The following is an 11,636-nucleotide window of genomic DNA, read 5'->3' on the forward strand; positions in this document are numbered from 1 at the left end:
AGTTGCACAAAATGTGGATAGAAAGGTGTCAGAATGGAGCTGAGCAGCTGCAGATGATCACGGTAACTCATGTCCACCAACACCAACGGAGCGATAGAGGAAGGTGGTTTGGTCCGATGAATCACACTTTGTGTTTCATTACGTGGACGGCTGGATGCGTCATTTATTTGGGGGAGAGGTGACAGCAGAATGGGACAGAAGTGAGCAAGCAGAGGAAGTTTGATGACCTTGGATGTTCCACCAACCTACATGCCGCTGTACACCGTTTGACAGAAGTGGCCTCTGCAGCTAGGTAAAGCTCCCTGACAGGAATGGTTTCACTCGGCCTCAAAATTCAAATCTCAATCCAGTTGAATATCTGTAGGATGTTCTAAAAAAAACAATGTGCTGCTAATGTCTTGGCTTCTGATACCACAGGACACCTCCAGACTGTTTTGGCAGTAAGGAGGCAGGTGGTTTTAGTGCATCCTCTGTGACATTACGGTGTACAGACACACCCACAAAACATTATTTTACCCAAAACAGATGCAGGTGCATGTATGAAGTATTCAATGTTATTCTGGTCCAGCTTTGTGTCACATCCTGAGGAACTGACAGGACTTCTGATTTCACACGGTGACGTCTGTGTGACAAACATCTCTCTATAGGCACCTCTGGCAGGCGTCAATCGTGTCAAAGGCGTCTGAAACCTCTGAGAATAAACAGAATAACCAGCCGTGGAAGTCACCTAAACTCACGTGAATGTGGCAAGAGTTTCAGATGTTTTTGGACATGTGGAGGTCCAGAAAAATCCAAGTCCAGGAACTGTTGACTGCTGCCACCTGAAAATAGCTCTCATAAACATGTTCAGGGGCATCTGAGCTATAAAGTCAGACGGTGGCGTTACCTGGTTGCCATTTATGCACCAGACTTGTGAAAAAAAGAGACTCTTACATATTGGAGTGTTTTGTTTGCCAGGTTCAGCAGTTTCTTTCAAGGTTTATCTGTTGCATCGTACTGAAGACCTTGTTGAGGTCAGTTTACCTCGAAGTCGACTTTACTTCCTTTATTTAAAGCCATTAGAGTGAGATCATGCCTTTATCTTTAGCCTGTTTATTATTAGTCATGCGTGTGAACTGGTTTTTCTGTCACGCTTTATTAAACCCTATTTTTCTGTTGCTAAAATTACAACTAATTATCAACACATTTTATCATTATTTAATTTTCAGAGTATCGCCTCGCCCTGCTGCTGACTGGAGCTTCTTTCCAGCAAATAACAGGTTTGGAAATAATTATTAGACCTCCGTGGCTGCTGTTTTCTGCCTCTTTCTTTGTGGTTCTTGGTGGAGATTAACTTTTTTTTGGTTGTAACGGACGCTGTTTTGCAGATGCCATTGCTCTCCCGCTGTATCGTTAAAGATGGCTGTCTTCTCGTAGTTCTCTTCTTTGAGGCGTTGTTGAGTGATAGCTTAGCTTGGACTATCTGTTTACTTCACATATACAGCTTATTGCGTTCACTCAAAACTGCTTTCATCTCTCCAGTTTCAATACATCATTTTAAAACATAATGCATTGCACTTTTTGAGACGCCGCGATTGTTTAACCACGAAAATATCAACGCTGAAGACCTGCGGCGTGTAAAGAAAACAGCAGGTGGTCTAATAATAAGCTGTACAGGCCGTATATCTGTCACCGTTCACCGTGAACATACACGTTCGCGCTCAGACGTCATTCACTCGCGAACCGTCTCCTTTTCACACCTCGTCTAAAGTGTGTTTTTCCTTTCAGGGCTGTGCTCCGTCTCCCTCAGATCCCAGCCAGGAAGGATTATCCCTCACAGAGGAACCAGAGAGGGAGAAAGAGCACGAAAACATCCCGTCTGTCAGTTCGGAACAGCAGCCTCCTCTTTGTTAATCTCCTCTATTGACTGTCTGAATGGCTGCCACTGGAGATGGAGAGATAGACAGGCAGCCTTTGTTAAGTGTGCAGAGCTGAGCTGCGATGGCCCTCCGAGTCTTTTACTGGTAAGGAGCAGAAAGCTACACCAGCAGCAGCAGCTACGCGAGGCGCTTTTCTTTTGAGCAGATCTGACATTTTCTTGTCAAAAGCCCTTTTTTTAGACACTGGATATGTAACGTTGCTGCTTTACTAATCTGTCAAAGCGACGGCGTTCTGTCATTCAGGCTGAAGTGACTTTAGACTGAAGTTCCTCACAGCTTCACCGGAGAGAGAAACGGTACAACAGCATACCAAATGATGTAAAATACGTAATAATTCACTAATAAACCAAAGACTAACGGTGTCTTATCAAACTTTCCAAATCACTATTTGTTAATTTTGTTCATGTGTGATGATAATCCAACTATTACTCTAAAAAACAGTCAAATAAAAACAACCCGACATCTGTGATGGAGGACGAACGCCGTGCAACTAATGTGTTACTGATTAAACTGTGCACAGAACTAAACACTGTGAACTTCTGTTAGATCCTGATCCATCCTGTCTCCATGTCTTCTACAGTTATTAAGTATTTAATTAAAGCACCAGCACTGTTGTTGGATCCTGCTGCTGTTTATTGTTTAATAAACTCAGACTAAAAACTCCTACAAACAGCTGGAAGCAGCAAACATCTTGTGGGAGAAATAAAAACAGGTATCACATCATTTTTGGTGAGTGTTCTCGATCCGGGGTGCAGTGAAGTGTTATTATTGTTTGCAGCCTAATAGATGTGAAATCGTAGAGCAGAATGAAGAAGAAAGGTGATTCTGGCAGACGGCAGCGCTGATGTGTTTGGACCAATACCGGTACTGTAATGTAGAGAAAGTCTTCTCTGAAGGACCATCTTTTCTAAACTATAGGTTCCACTTGGTAATACTGCAGTCACGATGTTTTACAGAAAAGCTCTTCAGACTGAGTCAAGCTTCCTTCTCGGGGTAAGAAGTTCACCAGAGCACGCGGGGACGTGGTGCCGTCAGGAGATAATCATTCTGGGGAACCCCACTCGCTGTGGAGCCGAGCAGCTGTCACCACAGGCATTTACATGTTTCAAATCACAATTTATTTTAAGGCCAGAAGAATTTTGCGTATGCACCAGTGTTAGAAATATGGCCCTGTTAGTTCCTGGTCTGCTCCTTGTACTCGGTGTTCTCTGCAGGCCTTCGGTTTTTTTGACTCCATTTAAGCACAACGCATCTTATTTAGGAGGTCGTGTTGAGCAGCTGTTCCTCTCCTGATGGGGAAGTGAGGAAGTGACACAGCTGACCAGACTTTGATGCAGCTCCTAACCAGAGGCCGACTGCTGAGAAAAAGGAAGGACGGTGGTTGAAAGTTTCAGTCCGCATACACAACGCAGAGAGGAGGAACCACATGACCAGCCATAAAAGGAGCAAAGAGGAAGATGCTGGGCTGCGGAGAGGCAGAAGATCCCGATGACAAGACACAGCACAAACAAGCGTTATCTACTTACCCTCTGACCACGCCGCTCTCCAGGTAATTAACCTGGATGAATTTACCAAAGCGGCTGGAGTTGTTGTTGTGGGCCGTCTTGGCGTTTCCGAAGGCCTGAAAGAGACGAGAGGAGACAGAAACACACATGTGAGAGGATGAAGTGCATGATCTAATCCAGCAACATCTTCTGGAGACGAACGCAACATCACCGCAGCTGTTTTTGCTCTCGGTTTATCTTAATCTGGCTGTCAAATAACTCAGCAGTGCAATTTTCTTAAGATACAAAGACCGAAGAGAAAAACAGAATAAAAGCCGTTTTGGACGAGAGCGTTGTGTACAGGAGTTGATTTTAAGTCTTGACAGTCTGAATAAATAACCCACTAGACCCACCGGCGACCCCAGAATGTTTAAACCTCCTGAGGAGTGTAGCATGAAGCCAGTTTGACATGTCCAGACTGCTTTTTTTTTTTGTGCTAGCTGGCTAAACTAAACCCCAGTCGAGAAAATGCACATCACAACAACATCAACTCTCTTTGTTAACCAGGTTTCCTTCAGGCTCACAGAAAATAGGACGTTTGATGCGTCATTTGGCTCTTCTTCTGCACAAAATAGATGAGTAGCATGCAGCCTATTTCAGTCCACACTTGTTATAATGGAGCGCTATAAAGAATGCAAAATAATATGCTATAAAGGGCTGTTACTGCAAATGATGCGACGGAGGAATGTCGGTGGTAAACTGTTAACTGTTGATTTATGTATTTTACCCACTTAGTGACTCTCCATGCAGCTGCCTATTTCTAACCTGACAGCTGCACATTAGAGCTCAGAAACTTTAATTATCTAAACGTCAAGAAGTGCACTTAGGTCTGACACTGTCCCATCATGAAGGAGGCGTGGAAATCATTTTAGTTTTAAGCCGAATCAATTAATGACCGAACATTCTTTGTGATAAACACCAACAGACTGAGCCTTTCATAATGTGTTCTGTTAGCTGCAGAACTCAGGAACAATCGTATTGATGCACTTTCTGCATCACCAACTGAACGCATGCAGCGACAACATGATTCATGACGTTTGCTTGCAGTAAATGCACGGCTTTGCTCAGCGGGAATACGAACGAGCAGCTCAACAGGTTTGCAGATAAAAAAGAATCACAGAGAATGTGGTCAAGCAAAGAGCAGGTGGAAGGCTTCTTACAGCCGATTTAAATCCCAAACTCTGAGCAGAACCTCCTCCTGGAGCAGGCTAGCTGTGCAGCATCAGTTACCGTGGACCAGGTTAATAACAGGGAGGCGCCTTTGTGACACTGAACCCTCTCGCTGGCTCATTAATTTCACTTTGTAGTCCACTCCTGCTCTTGGTGGATGTTTTGAAACTCCACCGTGAGCGCTGTTGACTTTCAAGCCATATATGGAGATGCTTCTGAGAGCAACAACAGCATCTGAAGTGGAGTTCGCTTTCAAGTAAGCACCTCAATAGGTGTCCTTACTGAAGCCGACAACAACAACAACAACTAATCTCCATGACAACAAAGAAGCCGCACCGTCCGGGGGGTTAAATCTTGTTTTTACAAAGCAGCTGAGGCGGCAGGAGGAGGGGGGAGTGTTTGAGTGTTGAGGGAGGGGGTCAGCATCTGCAACTCGTTGTCTCCCCTCGCTCTCCTCACATCCATCTTTTTCTTTTCTTTGCTGCTTTAACGCATCTCCCTCATTCTCTTGCTAACTCGCCGTGCATCCGTGTGTGTGTGTGTGCAGAGAGCGAGCGCAGGTCAGCGATGATAAATGAGGCCGGGGCGACCCTTGTGCACGCCGGCGTCAGACCAGAAACACAAACACTGGGGACCTCAGTTTCTTCCTCCACGCCTCGGGGCTAATTCCACCCCCGGCCAGAGGCGCACATCGGCAGCCGCCCGGCCTCACTGAGGGGCCCTGTTTATTGCATCGATACGGTAACAGAATAACACTCTTTTTTTTCTTCTTCTTCTTCTTCTTCTTCTTCCCCCTTCGCGATGCGCATGTTCACATGGTTACAGACGCACACACACACACACACTCAACAAAAGGCCACCGCAGGGGAAGTTGACTCAGTGCATGTTAAATAGGAGCCACATTGTATTTTCCAAAGCAGTTGCAGGGTGAATTCGATACAGTGGTGTTGGGGCTGATTAGAGTAAGGGGACACACACACACACACACACACACACCTACAGGGTCTGATTGAGATTCTTCGGGATGAACCGTTGACCTATTTTCTTCTCTGCAGCTCAAGCAGTGCACCCATTTTGTCTTAAGCTCTTCCGTTTTCGTGCACTTCCCATTTTTTTGCCCCAAAATAATTCTGCACTGGTCTTCATTTTTTTTCTCGACGCACTAATAGCATCACACCGGCTTTAAAAACTGTTGTTGGGAAGTATGAGGAAAGAGTTGTTGATGGATGACGAAAGAGATGCAGCTCATTTGACTGTGACCAGAATTATCTCCAGGACTTGCTCAGACAAGGATCCAACCCACCCACTCACCAGGCTTTGTCTCGTACATACAACTCTAAAATTATGACTGTGTGTTTGGTAAAGATGCGTCTTGTTGCCTTTTTTCATTCATTCAGGTGTTTCGCCTCCTTACACTGTACAATTCTCCTGCTTCTGCTCGATGTCTGAGGGTCTCCCTGCTCAATGCTGCCATTCTGATCAGCCCCCCCTCCACAATCCTTGCAGCCAAGAGGACAAAACCCTGGGAAATCTCTGCAGAGCCCAGGCCGCTGCACCATGGAGGGAATTCTAAACATGTCGCAGCGTTATTCGTATTCAAACATGCCCATCAGCAGACAATCCGATTGGCTGGGAGGCTCAGCACAGCAGGTATGAGGAAGCAGAGCGACGGCTTGCCAAACCATGTCCACGGAACGACGTGGTCTAATCTGCATTCTTACGAAATACGGGTTTGCACTCAAGGAAGGAAAGAAGAAAGAGGGAGGCAGATAGAGGTTTGGGGGTGGGTTTGTAGCTTGTAGATATGTCGCAGGTATTCACAGCCGGTCTCCATCTCATGACAGCGCCGCCACTTCAACAGCGTCAGACCCACCAGTACCAGTAAGTCTCACATCCCCATTCAGCTCCTCAAGTGCACACTTCTCCTTACAATCCAAACAAGGGGAGTGTCTCCACAACAGCGCCGTTTACGAGCTGTGTGTCTCAACAAGCAGACATGGGAAAGTATAAATTACATAATTTCAAAAAACGCCGTCGATATTAGCTCTCGTACGAACTTGCACAAACATGAACAAAGAACTAAAAGACAAAATCAGTGAAAGGAAACAGCTTGATGTTGTGTACACAGAAACAATTATTTCAGTTTGATGTCCTCTGAAACAGTTGTGATCAGAGTTGTCATGTTTGTGCATAACTTCTACAACAAAACAGTGATCGGTGAGAACTCGCCTGTACTGGGATCGTACTGGTATAATAGGAGCATTGCTGCATCCTCTAAAGTCTTGCTTTTCAAAAGGGCTTCAGTTAAATGTTTCCACAGACGCTGCCAAGGCCCTGACACTGACACCTCGCTGCAGCACGGATACACCCACAAAGGGACTCTAAATAATCCAACCGCCACAACGACGGTTCCCACATTCACAGCGGACAACGGCGGTCGGTCATGCAAAAGTGAACCCGACGTCCAGGTGGACGCGGTTAGCTGAAGCTCACATACTCATCAATTACAGGTTAAATCGGAAAGCAGCAGTGTAGCGAAGTATGTAATCACTGGAAGCTGCAGCAAAAACACCAATGGTACTCGGTGACAAAATAATCACTGTTTGTTGTTCTGAATGTTGAAAAAAAAAAAAAGAAAGAAAAATGCTTTGGTGAGATCACATGTTGCTGGCAGCGGCTGAATGCAACCACGTCGCTGCACAGTTCCTCCTCTATGCTTGGCTCCGCTTCAAGCCGCCAGTATATCCCATCAACTGCACTTAAACCCCTGGAGCTCAGCTCATCTGAATTGTTAACAAAGAAGTGATTCTTTTGAAGTACAATAACGGCGCTCAGAGGGGCTGCGGCTTCGATTCAATAACGCAAACGTTCCAGCGGGCTTCGGCTTCACTGAGCTCTCTTCATGAATTCACTGCGCGAAGGGTCAGAAGACTAATAAACATTTCTGAAGTCTTTATGTTGTTTTTTTTTTTTGCCTTGAACGCAGTGACTCACGCTGCAGCTGATCTCCATGAAGTAATTAAAAGATGAATCAATTATGAAGCGATATACGGAGCAAACACGCTAAATATTTGTCACAAATGTGGGTTAAACAAGCATAATAGATTCATTTTGGTCCCAGAAAATGTGACATTAATTTTTCTTTACATTATAACCAACAGGTTGATTGATGACGACGAAAACTGTTGAAGATTTACGGATTTGAACATTGAAAACAGGCCTAAAAGTGACATAACAAAGCTACAGTGAAGTAAATCAACTGCTGTGGAAACTAAGTTGTGTTGGACGACAACATGGAGAAACTAAAGCGGTGGTTGGGAGGGAGAGAGAGAAAAAAAAAACAATAATTGATTCCGTATGCAGCTGTTGATTAGAATAGATTATCGCTATTATTAGCAAAGCTTGTGGAGCAGATCGGACAACGATCCAACTACATTAAAGCTTGATCCAAACGTACAAGAGATGAATGATGCAAACACGCTAATGCTAACTCCTCATTTCCACAGCAGCACATGACGGACGCCCACAGACGGCAGAGCATCTGTGCCCAACTTCAGTTTCATAATGAACCGCACGGCGATCTATATTTTAGGTGGGGCGTCTAAAAATACTGAAACACACACAGAAGCAAAGACAATCTGAAAACAGGAACCGGAACAAAACATAAAAAAAGTTTATGAGGAGTCATTCTGTGCAGCGCTGATCACAACCCAACAGGAGGAAACCGTGACACACTTTTTTTTATCAAATGCAAGACTTTGAGCAGTTTTGATCTTTAGAGTGTTTAGTCTGAACGTCACAGGAATTACAACATATTGACTATACATCATGTGTGGTGACACATAAGATAACTCAGTGCTGCAGCTCAAACTGGCCATATGGACCCAGTCACTGCACCAAAGAGGTCAGATGAACATTTTAATGAAATTTTTAACATTTTCACTGACAAAGAAAACTGATCTGGAATATAAACTTCTGCAGGGAGGCTTACTGGACTAATAGCATCAGTTATTTTTTATTTAAAATACCTTTTCTAGATGCAAGACTGTGTGTAACTCTGCAGGATGCATCACTTTTGGTGGTAAACTTTGCTGTTTTAAAAGACATTTGTATTAAATACATTTCTAAAGTAGGTGAATTTGCAATTCTGCAGAACCTACTGATGCTAAAGCTACACAATGAGACAATTCGGACACTGTCTCCTGCATGTTAGAGGCTCACGTGAGGCTGACAGAAGGACAAGACACATGTCAGAGGTAAAGAGGTTCAGTCGTTAGTTTTCATGTACCAGCTTTGCCCTTCTTGTGGTCTGGGGTTTTACCAGATTGGAAGCATTTCAAACAGCTCCACCCATGTCTAGAGGGGCACCACATCAAACCCCAGCTTGTGGTGAGGTCAGAGCACCACGAATAGACCCTGAAGTGGGAGCTGCATACACATGAGCTGTATATGGTCTGTAAGGAGAATTCTGGTTTTCTATAAGGTTCTGAAGAGCCTCATGACAGGAAGGCCGAAGGACATCTATTAGACTAGACTGAACTTTACTGTCCTCGCAGTAGAAGTACGAAGGCAACAAAATGCAGTTTAGCATCTAACCTGGAGTGCAAAAGAAGCAGCGAAATGTAAACTGTCTAAGTGGAGTCACTTTAGGGCAGAATGAATCCACATCCGTGCAGACTGATGCAGACTTTAAAAGTAGCCGTGGTTCTGCTGATGCTACAGCAGATGTGCAAACCGCTGCATTTCTCCTCATATTGATCACACTAAAACACACAAAGCAGTTTTTACAGGATATAGCAGCTGCTATACTTAGAGACTGGGACGTGAATGAAATCCCGAGGCGGACTTAACACAGGATATCTGGAGAATTTCGAACTTCTCGCTGTGTTTGGGCTCCTTTGAAGGAAAGAATTAACAAGTCAGAGCTTCTCTGAAGTCCGACTACTTCAATTACAACTCTGCTATGATTCGTGTCAACGGGGGCCTTTAAACAGGTGAAGGATCGGACTGCTACCCAAAATTAGACGCCTGATGGGGGGACGACTCGGCGTTTGACAGCTGCTCTTTAACACGGGACTCACCTCCCTATGACAGTCCGATTGGATGCCATTTCACTCGAAGACTTTCTGCTTCTGGATATCAAACCAAATGGAGGCTTGGTTGTAAGCTTTCCCTTTTATTCTGAAAACACGTTGCAGTTGCGGTTTCTAAATCTGTCCCCGTTTCAGATGGATAACAGTTAGTTTAAAAGTTTTTAGAGTGCTTCATGAGGCGTCGGACCATGCTGCATGCTCCTTATTTGCATAAAGTAGCAGCGACCTCAACTTTATGCAGCTTTATGCAGCGAATACGAAGCCCTGTCTCTGGAAATGCAACACAACGCTACCAGAATGCACTGCAGGGAGCCTCACGTAGATAAACAATGGGAAATGTTTACGTGATGGATCTTGTACTATTAATGATTAATGATTATAAAAGGTGTGGATGATGGAGCATCTCCTCATAGCATGCATTTGTTTTGAGCACCATTTGTTTCTTTGCAAACATGCAGTTGATTTAGGTGGATATTTAAATCACAGGTGCCTTTATGGAAAGCATGAATTGGCCTTAACAGTATAAACAAGTGCATGCAACTATGCTAGATTTAAGAATATCCAACACATATAAGCAATACATCCAGTACAGTATACACAGCGTGGGTTTATATACACACAGCATGATGTGGCGAATTGGTATGAACACATTAAACCTTTAAATACAGTGAGCTGTAGGTAATAAAAGTGCACTGATATGTGTGTGTTTTTTTATGAGACGGCTGACTCATGGGCATGACACAGGGACTTAAACACAGTAATGCCAGCTTTTCCCAGACTCGTACACAATGCCACCCAGCCTGAATAACTACCCACGAGCAGGAGATAAACAATGGATCAGCAGACAGAATGGCCAGCTACTCCTCTGCACTTCCTGAAACAACAATACAATGCTCCGGTCGATCCACGCCCCTCGAGGGCCCTGAGCCTTGCAGCGAGGAGAGCTGCTGCCGCTACTTCCCGTGTCGTAGCCGCTTCCTGTTAAAGGGTTCCGGATGAGAGGAGCTTCCTGTCTGAGGCCGTGAGACGGAGTGGCGTGGAGGACGGCGGGGGACTTTAGCTACAAGGCTGTTCATTATCTCACAGGGCTGTACTATGAAACCAGACTCGTGCCTTGGAGGCGGCTCTGTTTTAACCCGCCACATTGCCATGGTAACTGATGCTGCACAGCTAACCTGCTCTGGAGGAGGTTCTGTTCACAGTTTGGGATTTTAATCAGTTGTAAGAATTCCTTTCTCTCTCAGCGATGCAGATTCTCAGCTGAGGTTTCATCTTCAAATCTGTTGAGCTGCACGTTAATAATAACAACAAAACCACAAAACTGTGCAGTCGCAGCAAACTGTATGCGTCATGTTGCCACGGGAACTTAGATGCACTCAGCTGATGGTGCATGAAATCTAAATGTATTTTTATTATGTTTGTTTCTGGTTCGCTGACAAGTCGGTTTCACACTGCTGCGAATAAAACACAGATTAGTCTATTTATCAAAGAGATTATTCAATCGCTAAGATCCATTTCTCTTTGATTTGGCAGAGTCAGACGTGTTGATGCTTCAATGTGTGAAGTTTAAAGTTTCAGAGCTCTATTGTGCAGCTGTAAGTGAGAAACAAACAGCTGCATGGCGAGTCACTGTGTGGGAAAATAAATAGATTAACTCACACGATTAACAGTTTCCTACCTCTTATTCATACCTCTCCAGTATAATAAACTTTTCCTCTGACCGAAGTAGGCGGCACGTAATCGCTTTGTGCAGAAAAGAGTCAGATGATGCATCGAACACCCCCTTTAAATGTGAAAGTGCACAGAATCTGATCAAGAACCAAAGTTGATAACCACCATCCTGATAGCACTTATCTGGGTTTGGGATTTTAGGTTTTGTCCAGCCAGCTAACTTAAAGAAAGCCTGGCTA

The 11,636-nt window shown here is 44.5% G+C and overlaps 1 protein-coding gene across 5 annotated transcripts in view; it reads right to left on the reverse strand.

Annotated features, from left to right (window-relative positions):
• Window positions 1–11,636, reverse strand: part of myo9b (myosin IXB) — a 92,418-nt gene that overhangs the window by 35,488 nt on the left and 45,294 nt on the right. For all 5 annotated transcript variants that reach the window (XM_008290893.1, XM_008290894.1, XM_008290896.1 and 2 more), the window contains exon 5: window positions 3,446–3,540. In XM_008290893.1, the coding sequence (XP_008289115.1) occupies window positions 3,446–3,540 (95 nt within the window). The remainder of the gene's footprint in view (window positions 1–3,445; window positions 3,541–11,636) is intronic.

The sequence above is a fragment of the Stegastes partitus genome, unplaced genomic scaffold, assembly GCF_000690725.1.
Source record: "Stegastes partitus isolate 25-593 unplaced genomic scaffold, Stegastes_partitus-1.0.2 Scaffold702, whole genome shotgun sequence".
NCBI lineage: Eukaryota > Metazoa > Chordata > Actinopteri > Pomacentridae > Stegastes > Stegastes partitus.